This window comes from Heterodontus francisci, chromosome 10, assembly GCF_036365525.1.
Source record: "Heterodontus francisci isolate sHetFra1 chromosome 10, sHetFra1.hap1, whole genome shotgun sequence".
Taxonomy (NCBI): domain Eukaryota; kingdom Metazoa; phylum Chordata; class Chondrichthyes; order Heterodontiformes; family Heterodontidae; genus Heterodontus; species Heterodontus francisci.
This window is the reverse complement of record NC_090380.1, coordinates 44,281,433-44,297,516: the sequence shown is the minus strand read 5'-3', so window position 1 is coordinate 44,297,516 and position 16,084 is coordinate 44,281,433. Positions and strand designations below refer to the sequence as shown.

Genomic DNA, 16,084 nt, shown 5'->3' with positions numbered 1-16,084 from the left:
GGTGTAGCAGCAGGTCATCTTAGGTTTTACAGCAGCAGTATAGCCATAGAAGCTTTCTTCAGATTTCAGGATTTCTTAATACATAGGAGGCAACAGGGATGACACTTGATGCAGGGATTCTTCAGAGATAGGCAATAGGAATCTGCCACCTTTTGAAATACAGGATTTCTTCTCGAGATGCAGGATTCCTTTACAGAGAGAGGTAACACATTCTATGGGTCTTCCTCTCTGTTCTCCAGGCAGGTCAAAGCCAAAATTTAAAATGCCTGCTCCTTGTCCGACTCACTGGCTTTTTAAAAAGGTCCAAAGCGAAAGCAACCTTCCTGAACATGGTCACATGTCCAGACAAAGCGTCTCCCTTATCATTCAAAGAGTAGGTCTGAGGAGGTCAAACCCTTTGCTGATTTCCTTGAAATTGACTGCTTTCCTGTCCTTGTACAAGTTCAGTTTCCTTTCAAAACAGCCAAAAATTTCAACTGTTTGCAGGTTTCTCAATGAAACGCCTGCTTCAGTTTTTTAAAACACGGAAAAACCTTAAGTTTTTATACAAAACAAAAACCTTGTTTGTAACAATGTGGAGAAGCAAAGTTAACAACTGAAATTTCCTGTAACAGCGATATTCGTGAAGAATGTCTTAGTTAGACCATTGTGCGTCCCTATCCTCCAGGGGCAAACTTACTCAAAAGTTACCAAGAACTTGATTTGATACACCACAGTGAGGATAGTGGTAATTCAGGGAACTCAGAAGTAGGGCCACAACTCAAGAATTATTCTTTTACTCACTGATTTTCTCATTATGGTGGTTGGTTCTATCTTAAACTTAGTCACAAAGAAGGAAGATTATATTAAAAGTTTTGCTCTGTTGAGGGTTCCACAGCAGCTACTGAAAGTATATTAAAAAAAAGGGTGATTTTCACTGTTATACAATGCTGGTGCTCTCTCTTTACAGAAACTGATGTTGCATAATCCTTATGCATGGTACAATACAATTGTTGGTCCTGGGGTAGAGAAAGAGACTTTGAACAGAATTTCAAAACAGTGGCCTTTTAGCCAATTCCTTTTTAAAGAATCTGTAGTGTATGGGAGTCAATTTAAACCCAATTCTGTTGCCCTGAATGCATTCTATAACTTGGATTCAGCAATAATAAACAGTTCAGTTTTGCATTATCTTGATTCTAACTTTCTATAACTCCTAAGTGACATTTGAAAATCAACTCATTCTTGATACAAGTTGAAATCGTTCATTACTTGTTTCTGAAAGTTTGTTTTGTTCTAAAGAAATTTGTGTCCAATATTATTACAGTTTTCATTTCTTATTGTAGTTCTATGACAAAACTTTATCTTAGGTTCTGAAGACCTATTCTTGTTGTTTTCCTTAGACGTACCAAAACATGGGAAATTCAGAGAGCCAGAATGATAGTGAGCGAGCATTTTCTGGAGATGAACGTGCAGGTCTGGCGCGCAAACATATGTCTCGGTCACTTCGTATTCCAACTAAAACCTCACGAAGAGCCAGGCCTGCTTCTGCAGTGAGGATTACGCACAGAAATTCTGAAACTAGCACTAAATCTAGCAGCACTCCCAGCATCCCACATTCACTGGCAAGAGATGGCCTGGACATAGGTAATCCAGGAAACCTTAATAGTGCTTTGGCAGAAGACTTTACTCATCCCTCTTGGGTAGGTAGAATGGGAAAAAATGTAAGGCCTGTGTCTTACCATACAGGTTCTTCAGTTTCCAGTGCCGGACAGAGGAGTACTGTGCAGCCACTACATTCTAGGGATGAACTTGACATTTGTTTGGACAAGCATATTGTCCAGGGTATAGAGAATTATGATGAAATAAGGTTGGACTCAGCTTCCCAAGCAAAAGTTGGAGATCTGCATCTAATTACTGGAAATGGAACAACTGTTTCAGAAAGCACAAATATCAGAAAAAAACGATCCAAATCTGCTGACATGTGGCGACAAGATAGCATGGAGTTCTCATTATCGGACGTTAGTCAGGATCGGTTGACCAGCACAGAAGATTTGTTGGATAATACTGATGACAAGGAATGTGAGGGAAGTAGGTTAATAAACAGCAATTCCATGGATTTGGAACAATTGAGTGGAAGCCAACGTGCCAACTCCCTAAATGAACTGTATAGTCAGAAACTAACTGGTGCAAGCACAAACAGGACACGGAGAAATAAATTTATGACATACTGTCGGAATTTGAGGGCCCAGTCGCATGGTACAATGCAGCCAGAAAATGCAAATTCTGTGACTTGGTCTGGTGGAGGAGAAGTAAGCGTACCTTCATATGCTGCCTCTACACTTCCCTGCAGGAAATCCCATTGCCTTTCTGAAGGAGCTTCTAAAGGACGATTAAGCTACGTTAATGATCAGAACAGAAGGATGCATGTCAGAAGGTCCAAAACAACACAGGTAATTCATTTTAAAATAGGATAAAAGTTATGTTAGCTTTTATTCAGTGGTTAAATAGTACAGTTAGTGGTACAGGTTAATTGTAGACATTTGTAGGATTATGGGTAAAACAATCAACACTATTCTGAAAATGAGGGGATGTCTTTCTGTTTTTGTCTTCTTTAGTTGTGGCCAGAAAGATCCTCAAATAGATTTTTTTTTAAAGCAGCAAAGTTCAATTAACATTTACCAGTATGATTACAGCTGTGATGGGTTTGCAGGAACAGCCATCTGTACATTGTTGCAAGCTGCAAAGCATTACCTCTGGCCAGTTTGTTATCGTACCATGCTGCTGGATAGCCTGAAAAGAGTTTATCGAATATATGTGACCCAGAACAATATTTGCTACTTGGCTGAAGATATGTATATATGGTATGCAGCTTATTTCATGTAAAGGTGATCTAATCACAAAAACTTTCCAGTGTACCACTGGCAGTTTAAAAAAAGAATGAAAATCAAAAGCTACGTGTGCTCTGCTTGTGAGTAGTAAGTGTTGCAGTTCCTCACTGTGAAAGCTCTGAAATATTAGTAATACATAAAAAAAACCCACAACTTGATTGCTGCTAAACAACAGTTCAAGAAAAAGAATTCTGCAACCCACGTGAACTTTAAGCAATCATCACCCAAGCTGAGGAAACCTTGCCATGTCTAACTTCCTGGATTCAGCTATATATTACCCATTCTTTGTTCTTTTGAATTTCCAGACATCAGTCCTAAAATTTCACTAGTTTAATCCAGTGTCCCCTTGTCTTAATGTCATAGTTTAATTATATTCCTGATTCCATTTACTACTGTGCATAACTGAGATCCTTTCTTGTCTCTCCTTTTTAAGGCTGAACAACCCATGTTAAAATAATTGGTATATAGTAAAGACATCTGTATATGTAACCACAGATGCAGTGTGCATATCAATCAATGGAGTTATTCTAGAATGTACTTTGCATTCTGTTCAGAGTTGTAAAATAACGGACTTCTTATGGGCAATAAACCTGGGTACAGCACTGGTATAATATTTATCATTGGGGAAAGATTATTTGAAATTAATTGTATTTGTAATATCTATTGATTCACAAAAGTAACGAAACAAAACAATTGTCAGCTGAAGATTAGTTTTAAACCTTGTTTCAAAAACTTCCAGGTATTTCATATGCTGCAGACATCACTCACTCATGCTGAAATATAACTGCAAACTCAAGAAAATTTCACAGAGACCAGCAAGAGATCGCTGCAGCTACTGCATGTGACCCTGAACCACTCTGAATTCAACACGTCACAGTCCAAGCCAGCACTCATATACATATAGTCAAAAATCTTTACAATCAGAAATATTTGATAGAAGTAGTTTTATGTCCCTTGTCTCAATGCCGAGTGCATTCCTCTCACCCCTCCCTGGATAACAGGACCACAATTTGGAATATTCTGTCTGATGTGTTTCTTCCTTCCACTTCCTCTCCTGGGATGATGACTCATGCTATTGTATAATTTCATGTATGGCAACAACCTTCTTTTACCCAAGTGCTTCATTTGTGTCCATGGTCAATATATGCCATTTGGCTGCCTGACCATAGGAGCTACCGCAACTGAGCCTGATCTTGCCCTGACTTTGTATTCAGCTAAGTGCACATCCAACAGTGGTTGTTTGCTAGCAATCAGGGTGGAACTTTTGTGATTTTTTTTTTTTTACCTTCCCTTCCAATCCGCCCCATAGTTTGAAACCCTGAAGTCAGTTGAAATGCCCTGAGCAACCAGGCTAACTTCTGAAGAACAGGGGATTAGACATGGGACCTTGATGATCTGCATACTTAAATTTCACAATGCAGGACATTTACCTAAAGAGCTAACAGATAGGATAGTCACACAATGTATTTTAAATTTGAATGCATTGCGTAATTAGTATACTGCTTAGTGAAGTAACCTGCAACTTCGCCCACTCCATCTGTAGTAGTATTAGCTGTAGAAGGGAAAATTCGGCTAGAGTTTTCATTCCTGATTACTTACCAATAACTTCTGCTGGAAAGTGCATGTTTGCAGATAGTTGGCTGAAAGTGGGATTGCAAAGCAGTAGTGAATAGCCCATGATATTCACTGCCCATGAAGAACAGTGACTTGGGTGAGGTACAGTAGAACTGTACCCCAGCAACAGTCAGTATATTCAGGTAAGGAAGGGAAAAACCTAAAAAAACAAAACTACGCCACTACAGTTTGTAGCAGATTTCCCACGCCTGCCATCTTTGACCATCTTCTTGATGTTCCAGATGTCCAAATTGAGAATGTTTCCTGGGAAATAGAATTCTTTGAACATTGGGGAAGTAAGGGAAAGACAGGTTTGAAATGCCCCAACTTTGTTTATTTTCCAATTAGGATTATGCCACAATGTAGAGGCTGTGAATATTGACCAGGTTCTTTCTGCAAGGAGGAGACATTGGAAAAAGAGATGTCTCCATACTGTTTTGGTACATCTCCGAGAAGATGGTAATGGCAATGGTAGAGGCTTAATAGCAAATTACCTGCCTACTCTTGTTTCTTAGGTGCGTAACCTGAGAAGATAAATGGGCAACAAAGTAAATAACTAAAATAGTTAAGGAGGGATGGCTTTCACAAATATTATTCAAATCAATATGCTCAGGAACGAATAGTGGTCTTTCATGATAAGCTTGAGAATAGACTCTGCTGTAGTAATTTGCAAACATTTGTAAAGGAGTGGAGGATAAAATAAAATGTTATTGAACTAGAAATTGATACAATTTATTTAGATTGTTACTTTGTTTTGTATCTTTACTATTTTAACTGTAATGATTGGAGAAATCAACTGACCAACCGTAGTTGTATCTTTATGTATGTATTTTTATGTAGGATGCTACCACAGGAGATGGAAGTGAATGTGCAGATAGTGGTATTGATGGTGCAACAACAGATAATGACCATCTTTCCCGCTATTCCAATATTACCAGTTCGACATGCCATCCACCCACTTTTAATTGTGGATTAATTTGTAGTGAGATTGGCCCAGCAGGAGATGCACTTCGCCAGGGGGTGTATGAGAACTTTAGATGTACATTGGAATCAAATGTCGTCAACACAGAGAATCCAGAAGAAGCAGAGTCAGCCTTGAGTGATGAACAAAGCAGTGGTACCCTCAGCTCCCCAGGACAGTCAGATAGCCAAACTACAGAGCAAGGGACTGTTCGAAAAGCAGGCTCACTTGCTGTGAAGAACTTTTTAGTCCACAAAAAAAATAAAAAAGTGGAATTGGCCACACGAAGAAAATGGAAATATTACTGGGTATCATTAAAAGGTACATTTTAATTTCTATTGATCTTTGTTTTTAGAAAACCAATTGCATGAATTCTTAACTATGAAATGGAGTTTAAACACTGCACATAATAAATTGCTGTTTGCCATTGATGGTATCTTCTGTTGTAAATATTTTAGTATCAGCATTGCAAAATACATGCTTGCTCTACACCCACTTTAGCTTTATTCTAATATACTGCATTCTTCAAAAAAACTACCAACTATCAACTTGAAACATGCTAGATTCTGGGTTGCATTATCCTCAGTCTTATCACCTATTTTTGGATGAAATTTAGGCAGAAAACAGTGGAAAGTGCAATGGAGCAACTTAACACCAGATGTCTGCTGATCTTGAATGGTTTAACAATTTTTCTACATCCTTATTCTTAGTCCCCTGCAGCACCTGCCTAAAACCTGCCCTCAGCCTGCAAATGGTGAAAAATGTGTATAACATCCAATACAACATTCCTCTCCCAATGCCAATCACCTAATCACAAAACAGTGCCTTTGTAAAAGTGCTGTTGCAGATTGCTAGCAAATTGGAAGTGGTGGATGGTGGCCACTTTAAAGTTTTATTTTGCATAGATACCATTTGGCATTAACCAATAGATATCCACTTCACCATGTATGCCAACCTAGAGCCTATCTGAATTTGTGAAGATGTCAATGCATCAGAAAATTGTATTTCCCTTTGAAGATCATGTTAGCGTTATGCTAGCAACAGATCTGGAGCCTACATCTAACTGAGCCACGGCATTAATCGTGACCGTCTATCATAAGCGGTCAGCGTCAGGCACTCAAGTTCTACTTGCACAGTATTTACAGCACAGAAACAGGCCAGTCAGCCCAACAGGTCCACACCGGTACAACAGTTGATGAAACCTATGTTGCATTAGTCAATTAGAAGCCCACTGTTGTATTAAGAAGGTAATGGATGCCCTGTTTTGCAGAATGATCTAGTTTATCACTTTCCCAATGGAAATATCCCATCAACAGGAAAAGATAATACACATTGATAAGAGTGGCTGTGATTTCCTGAAGTTCAACTGCAGTTGTACATAATCCCCTGTATTGTGAACTTTGTGGATTTCTTTCCTTCAGTCCTAAGATCCAGTCTTTCCTTTTCCTTATTTCATCAATAGGATCTCCACTGCAAACTCCATGAATTTTGAGGCTTTGTGGCCTGATGAACCAGCCTTAACATCTTCTGCTGCTTCAAAGTATTTAGAATGGCTGCCCTGGAACTTCTTGCTCTTGCAGCCACTTAAACACTGCAACAGCATTGGATTTCACTCCTACCCTGAGGGAGAGTAATAACAGAGAGCACAAATAGCACACAGAGACTGCCTGGAAGTGTGTTGTCAGCTGCTCTCAATGGCACCTGACCATACTTCAGTTTTTAAAATAGTGAGACAGAAGGGTCAACATGTAATGAAACACCCAGCACCAGTGAGTAGCAGTAGGTTCTGATTGCAGGGACAGCCCAGAAGACCAGCTCATTGATGGGCAAGGTTCTCTCCCACCTCTGCTGAGACTGGCATAGATGCGGAGTTCATGGGCTCAGCCATGAAAAGAACACAGCTGGCCTCTCTCAAGCAGTCATACAAGGTGTTGGAAGGCCTGCCAAGGAGTTTCAGCATTAAGGCTGAGAGTCTGGAGGATTGTGCTTCTAACCTATGTGGTGTCATCTTGCATGGCACCAGTATTCTGGAGAGTATGTTTATCTTGAAGGATGCTGCAGCCGGCCTTAACTAAAATAGTCAATTTCACCAGCCTTTGTATTGTTGGTAGAAGCTCAAATGGTTGCCATCCAGGTTCTGGAGTCCACCTTGGAGAGACTTAAGAGGTTCTACTATGTTAAAGGCACTGTTGATTGGTGAACCAAATAGGGGTTTTCAAGTAGTCACTTATCTTTTGCAGTCTGTTCTTCAGAGTGGAAAAATGATGATCCCCAGTGCCATGGGAGTGGCAGTGGCGTAATGGAAGTGCAAGTGATGCCCTTTCTGAGGATGTCAGCATGTTTGGTCCTTTGCCATCCCTTCAGCCAGTACCTACCATGGTGCCAGCAAGTTAGCTAGGCCAGATTGTCCCAGCAGCAGCAGAGATGTAGCAGTCTGCAGCTGGGCCCTCACAGGCTCGAGTATCCAGCAATTACCAGAAATCGCTGAACCACTGTGGTAAAATCCTGAGTGCTTTCCAATTGACTGTTGAGATCATTGGGGAAGGTGATGTACTGTTGAGCCTCGGCGAACAGGACATTTGGTAACCTCCTTAATATAGCTGTGTACTGCACACTGGCTATGCAGCTGATGACCTCTGTAGCAGACTGAAAGTAACCAGTGGTGAAGAAGGGCATTGGTGACTTTAGCAGCCATTAGCTGAGCATGTTCCCCTTGTTCAGCAGGCCCTATTATAGGAGCTTGCAGAGATCTGAGACAACCTGTTTGGGGAAGTGCAGCCTTTGGTGTCACTGGTCTTCAGATAAATCCAAGGAAGAAACTCTTGGCCTGTGCGCACTGTGTGTTGGGGGGCAGCTGCTGAGGTTGCTGCTGCTGTCTCTCCTCCAATTGTTCCTCCACCCAGAAGAAACTAGCAGTGATAACACTTGTGACAAGTAGAGAGTTTACTGAGGGTGATCAGGTCATCACTTCTTTCCCAGTTTTATCTGGAAACACTCCTGGAAAAATAGACAGCAAATAGGTCCTGTGATCAAGTGAATGCCCCTTTTTTTAATAAGGTGCGATTTTATCCTTATGCCCCAGTGGCACAGGTTGGTAGATAAAATAATGTTTGTGCAATTCCCTATTTGTTTCCAATGCATTTCTGTGTGCTGCTATTTTAAAAGCCTGGTTTTCAGCAGCATCCGGGTCACATTCCACGGACAGGTGAGTGTCTCAATAATATTTAAATGATATGAGGTCCTTTGATGCCATTCTACCTGCCGATCAGCGCCGGATTTACCAGTAAAACCTGGTGGCATGCATGAGTGGGGTTAGAAGAAGTCCATAAAACTTTATTTTTTTTTTCCTTTGGGCCAAGAGGAGGCTCCATAAGGAAACCTTAAGCCTCCTCTGCCCCAGAATTCGCTTTTCCATCCCCTGACCGTAATCACCTCAGGATTCCACCCCCCCGCCCTCACAGTATGTCAGGCACTGTACCCCTCGGGGTTCTGGTGGATACCCAACGAGACATATAAATGAGGCCCAGAAGTTAAAACCTTCCAGGTCTTGGGCTGTGGTGGTGCGGACAGTTTGCTGCATGCACAACTTCCCCCTGGTGTTATAATCCAGGTTACAGCTTCAGTGGGTCTGAGACACTGATCCTGCCATGTTGTACTGGTGGGTCAGCCAATGGGCTTCACTTGTCCAATTTTTAACTTGAAATGGGATTGAGATCAATAGTGCTTCATAGGAATCTGATTTAATGTGTTCGAGGCCCCTTTCTACACACTGTGTGCAGCTCTTCCAAGTCAAACAACAGCACAATTGAAGTGGCAGCAAGGGATGCGCATCAAAATATATTGGGAAGCATGTGCCTGCCATTTTAACCACATGCCCAATCGTCTCTATATGGATCATGAAGGTGCCTAGCACAATTAAGCTGACCTCAGCTGAGCCACTCTCTAAAGTGCTACAGTTAGAGTCTGGGCTGGTGGGCAAAATCAGCCAGAGTTCATGTTCCTGATTTCCATCCAGTGACCTCTTCTGGGAATATGCATCTTTGGGTGAACGGCTAACAGACTTAGCTGTGATGTCTCACCTAGTAGAATATTCTATTGCTATTCACCATCAAGGCTGATGCCTGAATCATGGCCATTTGGATGAGGTACTGCAGGGTATTCCAGCAAGGAATTCACATCTTCCTAAGAGGAAGAAGAAAATTGACCAGAGAAAATACATAAACCTAAAAAGTGCTTGATAGCTCTATGTACACCTCCTAGAAAGTATAAAGCTCTTTTTAAAAAAAACTTGTGAATTTGCCTTTATAGTTTAAAACATTACAAAGAAAAAAGTTGCTGTACATGACAAATTTGCTGTTGTGGCTCAAATGCAGATGGTACAGTAGATTGGCAGAGAGTAAAAGCATCATGACTGCTCCCAGGATACTGGGCATTGACCTGCATGATACCCTGCATATGGTCACACACCAGCTGGATGTTAAGGGAGTGAAATCCCTTCCTAATTGATGTAAATTAAATTTAATTCAGAATATTATTTCCCTTTTTCAACTTTAGGTTGCACCTTATTTTTGTACGATGGAGATGGGAGATCAGGAGTGGACCAGAATAGTGTACCAAAGCACATGGTTTGGATTGAAAATAGTATTGTTCAGGCTGTGCCTGAACATCCAAAGAAAGATTATGTGTTCTGTCTCAGTAATTCCCTTGGGGATGCTTTCTTATTTCAGGTTTGTAGTCTATCATTTGTCTTTCTAGTATTTCTCATTTTTAACTATTGATTTACTGACCTCTGATATTCTAATATTACTGTCCGAAGAAAATGTACTATATATTTTTGTTGTACTTAACAGTGCCCCTCAGTGACTGAACTGGTATAAGTAGATCAAGTTAAGTTTTCGCACTTTTTACTGAAAAAACAAATTGCGTATATTTTGACTGATGTTTTGACTGACTGCATGTTGAATTTGAGTTATCCTTCCTTGTGCATTTTTGCTCTGGATTCACTAGAATGCTTTACCCATGATTATTCAACTAATTTCACAATTGTAAACAGACTCTAGGCTGAAATGCAATGATTTCATAAGTGGATTTATGAATTTCTTCTCATTAACCCTTAGATTATGAGTGGTTCATAGAATTCGATGATGCCTTGAATGACCAATAAAGTTTTCAATTCATGCACCGTGAAATAAATCCTATTACAGCAGTAATGTACACTTGTTTTAGGTTTAAGCATTTATTACCAGTTTGCCTGAGCAACTTGGATCCACTTGTCCATTTACGAGATAGAATTTGCTTTGTAAAAACTGTCCTACGATTGACTGATATCTGACTCTTCAGAGTCAAGTTTCAGCAAATCAGAAATCGTTATGAACATGAATTTGTCATGGTGTCAACCATGGCTCAGTCGGTTGCACTTTCGCCTCTGAGTCAGAAGGTTCTGTCTTCAAGACCCACCCCAGGACTTGAGCACAAAAATCAAGGTTGACGCTCCAGTGCCGTACTGAGGGAATGCTATCTTTTGGATGAGATGTTGAACCGTTTGCCCTCTAAGATAGATGTGAAAGATCCTATGGCACTATTTAGAAGAAAAGCAAGGGAGTTCTCCCTGGTGTCCTGGCTAAAATCTATCCCTCAATCAACATTATGAAAACAGATTATCTGGTCATTATCACATTGCTGTTTGTGGGAGCTTGCTGTGCACAAATTGGCTGCCATTTCCTACAATACAACAGTGACTACACTTCAAAAGTATTTCATTGACTGTAAAACACTTTAAGATATCTGGTCATGAAAGACGCTAATAAATGCAAGTCTTTCTTTATAGATGTAACCATATCAAGATTTTTATTGATCGTGTTAACCTTTGATACAATTGGGGAATTTCCCGGCCCCCCAAAAAACGGGTAGGTTTGGGTAGGCTTAAAAAGTTAAAAATTTGAAACAGGAACTGAACTGGCCTCCAACCCAACCACTTCCAGTTTTTACAAAGGTGGGATGAGGGATGGGAAACCAAACCTCTCGCAGGAGATGGGTTAGTCATTGAAATCTTTTAAGGAAGCTTTATTTTGAGTGTTTCTATTTTTAACTACAGCCCAACAGGTTTCCTGGGCCTTGGGAAACTTGACAGCTAAAAGCAGGTGAGAAGGGTGGCTCCATCATGTGAGTACATTTTAGAGCACTGCTTCTGGAACAGGAGGAGCAGGAGTGTTTCCTCCCAGCCCAACAAGCCAACTTGTGAAAAGCCACACGCCACCACAGTCACCAACACTTCTCTCAATCACCGATACTCAATGGTACCCAATCTGCCCCCCTGACCCCACCATCTTTTTCTGGTCTCCAACTCCCCTTGGATCTCCCCCCAGAACCTGTTCTGATTCCCACCATTGCTGCCATGATTACTTCTGACGGCACTCCCCCACCTCCCTAACCATGCCTTCTATGGGAGCACCTTCCAAATCTGTAACCTCGACCATCTAGAAGGACAAGGGCAGCAGGATCATGGGAACACCATCAACTACTAGTTCCTTTGCAGGTCCTTCATTGTTACAGGGCCAAAATCCTGGAACTCCCTACCGAACAGCATTGTGGGGTTACCTCCAATGCATTGACTTCAGCTGTTCAAGAGGTGGCTCACAACCACCTTCTTGAACACAATTAGGGATGCGCTATAAATGCTGGCCTTGCTAGTGACACCCACATCTCATGATTAAATAAAAAATCCACAAAATTTACCTGATCCTTGTCTGTGGCCTTTTTTGGAGGCTTCTCTGCCCAATGGGCAGCCAAGCCTGTCAATCAGGTTGTTTTCTGGGCAGGAAATCTGTTTTAAAATAAAATGCAAATGCAGACCATGAAATTAAAACTCCATGCCATTTAGGGAAACCCACCTTTCCAGGTTTCCTGATCATAGCTCCTCCCCTACTCTCCAAAGCCCTGCCCCAGTAAATATCGGGGCCAATGATTCATTACCACATAGGAAACACAAGCGAGTTGCAAACAAACATTGGGCCATCCCAAAGCATTATACAGCTAATTAATTACTTATAAAATGTGGTCATTGTTACGGAGACAAACGTAACAACTAATTTGTGCCCTGCAAGGTCCAGCAACAGCAACTAATCCATTGAGATAGTGCATGGGTTGTTGTGGACAAAATTAGTACTCGCGTATGGGTTATATATTCAAGCAGAATACTAAAAACGTATGCCTTATACAAAATAATTTTATTCTGAAAATCAAATTTTATATTTAAGAAAATTTAAGGGACCAAAAATTTGATGTTTACTGAAAATCAACAGCTGCTTGTTGATAAAATAATCCATTTAACTAAACAAATTTTACCATTTTAATCGTGAGAATTGGATTCATTGGTCTACTAAGAAGCCTTTAATATCAGTCATAAACTTGCATTTAAATTTAAGTGAACATTACTCTCCTTGGTATACTGCACGTGCATGCTCACCCAAAATAATTTTTCATAGGAATGAGAATAAGTTTGGATCTGAATTTAAAAGTAATTAACAGATACAGTATTAAGTAATCTGCAGGAGTGAGCACAACAAACTTCCATGTGTCTTGTGTGAATGATTTCTGCAGGAGTCAACTTTTGAACTTGCCCCATTCTGGTTTAAATTGTTAAATCAAAAATGCATAAATAGTGAAACCTAATGTCCTTTGAAACTTGTTAAGGACAGGTGGGAGATGATAGGGATGGTTCTCCTATTTCACCTCTCAAATGACTGAAGACTGTGTGTTTATTAGAATTGTGTCTTGAGCGTTTTAATGGTCAATACGCAGACAATTTCTGGTAGGTTTAAAGAAAGATAAATGTTTGTTAAATAATACCCGATAATATTCACAACTTCACCCACTCATACGCACACACAACAAAAGATAGAGGTTAAAAGATAGCATGCATTAAGGTTTATGGTTTTAAAGAGAGTTCATTGTGAAATCTTGTTTGCTTCCCTGGGAGGTAGCTTTTAAAATGGTGTAGGCTGTTTTTCCATTTTTCTGATTCACTGAAGTCAAACTTTGGAAAGTTTCAGGTGGACAGATGTTTTGTTGCAGATTTCTTTGGTTAAATCTCAGTCACAGTTCAATGGCAAAAATTCTGTTACAATTTCTCAAAAGGTCATCCTTTTGTCTCTGCCTCTAGGTACTTTAAATATGGTATTCTGGCATGGTCCTTCTTGCTGGATGGGTCTTTCTTCATTCTGGCTTTCTGCCTTTCCGCATTGTGTCAGGCAAGCCCCCCACCTGCCAAGAATGAGGAAAATTAATTTTGCCACATGAACATTGATTTTAAACTGTTGTTGGTGAAGAAAGAACTTGCTTTAAAAACAATTGGAGACTTTGGCCGGAGAGATACATTAGCATATCAACAGACAGTACTTCAAAGGACAAAGGGGCTATTCCCTGCTCCAAGTTAATCCACAATGGACTTTTGATTACCAGGCATTGAAGGTGGAAAGGCTAGCATTCCAGGTTAACTGCTAAGGTGGCCGAATACACAAACCGATGTAGTCGAACTGGTTTGGATCATATGACTAACTGACTGTTGGAGTTTTTAAAATTTGAACTTCCAACAAGGAATTTGAAATCAGGAAGCTGTTTGCTCCTGGACTGGAAAAGCCCTCTCATGGCTGGCTTGCCGTAGCCTCTCCTGCCTGCTTCCATTTCTTTCCCACACAACTGAAAACTGCTGAAGACACATGAACCGCAAGAGAGAAAAGTCTCCTACAGTGAACAAGGTTTAAGAAGAATACTGATCCCCAATGAAAAGCAAATCTCCCTACAATCAAGGACCCTACAGAGAGCTCGAAGCACAGTTTAAAAATCTCTTCAGAGATTGCCTCAAACCTCTCCCCTTGTTTTTTCTTCTCTTTTCTGTCCCTTTTTGCATGTATGTATCGTGTGTGCATGCTAGCGTGGGTGCGTCGTATATACGTAGGTGTTAGCCATATTAGAGTTTAAGTTTAAGGTTTAATAAATTTCACTTCTTTAAACCTAAGAAAACCTGATTGTGCTCTTTTCTGTGCCTTATAATTGGAAAGTGGTGAACAAGCATTCACCAAAGGGGAAGTTCTAAACACAGTGTGTTTAAAAATTAAACCCTGTTACAATAAGACCTGGTGAAGACAGTAAAAGACTCCTAGACACCTTTCTCACCTGGTCGTAACTATAGAAATTGTCTGTTATTAAAAGCTCCTTATCAGAGACTTGGGGGATTGCGGTGGTGGGTGGGAATTATATGCTTTCTCCCATGGCGCCTTTGGAAGCGGGGAGAGCATGTAAATGGGTGGGATTGTGCTGGGCAGGGGACCCTGCCACCTTCCTGCCTCCACCAAAATTAAGTCCCGGATGGGAAGGCCTGTGAACAGCCTTCCTGTCCTGCTGCCAATTGAGGCCCTTAAGTAGGCAAAAATGCCAAATTAAGGGCCTAATCCCACCGCTGCCTGGGCTTCGCATGGGTACTCCTCTGATTGGCCGGCAGCTCTGAGGTCAGGGGTTCCGTCACCGGGGTCCTCGATCCCAAGGAAAGCCCGCCGTTGTCCACCTAAGTGCCTAATTGGCACTTGATTTGGTGGGCTTCCCACTGAAGAGGTGGTGCAAGGTTTTCAGCGGCGCTTTTGCCAGAGCTCAAGACCCCCATCGCCCAGATAAAATCCCAGCCTTTATTTCTGTCAGGTGACCCAAGTTTTTCTCCCATTGTGTTTTCATAAATAGTGTTTGATTGTGTGACCATTGTTAGACAATGCGTTTGGATGTTTTTCATCTTTATGCTATCTTGGTAAAGTGGTGTTTTTACACACCCATTATCCTGAATTTGAGTTTGGAGTCTCTATGTCAGCAAAGCCATTATTCGCCCAACTTGTTGAAGAGGGATAGCCACTAACATTGAATGGGCCATTTACATTTCTAATGCTTTCTTCAATACGTGACCAGACATGACGATTGGTTCAGAATGTCAACAGTTACCATATGTATTTGCAGTGTAGGAGAGGTCACCTGACCTCTTGCTCCATCTTGTTTTGAGTTCAATTCATCAGTTCATTTTTTATTTCATAATTTCTCCTTGAATGACCGTGACAAACTGTACTTTTGCAATTTTTATAGTGTGGTCCCTTTCTTTGGGTAGATTGCCGCAAGAATTGTTCTTACATGTAGAATGTCTCATAGCCCCTACCTCTTACAACTTCCCCTCCACTGTTCCATTGAGGTGAGTGGCCTACTTATTCAATATAGTCTCTAGGCTGTCTCTACACTATACATGGAAAATGCTAGAACTACAGATCCGATCCTTCCACATTTGAAAAGTGAAAGATTGGTTTACTGTATTAGAACTGAGTTCTTCATCAGAAGAGTCTTCACTGAATATTAAAATATTGTTTCTCTTGTTCAGATGTTGACATATCTGCAGTATACATATTTCAGGTTTCCAACATTTGTGTTTTTTTTCACTGTTGCATTGTCCAGTATTCCATCTTATTAACCACACATGGTTTTACAGACTGCGCTTTCAAAATTTATAATTGCAGAACTCTCCTTGCAGAACTGAGAGGAAAATCTTTCGCCTAAAGGAACACAACAGCAAAACTCTGCAGATGCTGGAAATCTGAAATAAAAACAGAATATG

At 40.7% G+C, this 16,084-nt stretch overlaps 1 protein-coding gene across 4 annotated transcripts in view; it reads left to right on the top strand.

Moving 5' to 3' along the window:
* LOC137374430 (rho guanine nucleotide exchange factor TIAM1-like) overlaps window positions 1–16,084 on the top strand; it is a 428,220-nt gene that overhangs the window by 150,561 nt on the left and 261,575 nt on the right. For all 4 annotated transcript variants that reach the window (XM_068040529.1, XM_068040530.1, XM_068040531.1 and 1 more), the window contains 3 exons: window positions 1,380–2,429; window positions 5,322–5,763; window positions 9,997–10,169. In XM_068040529.1, the coding sequence (XP_067896630.1) occupies window positions 1,392–2,429; window positions 5,322–5,763; window positions 9,997–10,169 (1,653 nt within the window). In that variant the 5' untranslated portion in view covers window positions 1,380–1,391. The remainder of the gene's footprint in view (window positions 1–1,379; window positions 2,430–5,321; window positions 5,764–9,996; window positions 10,170–16,084) is intronic.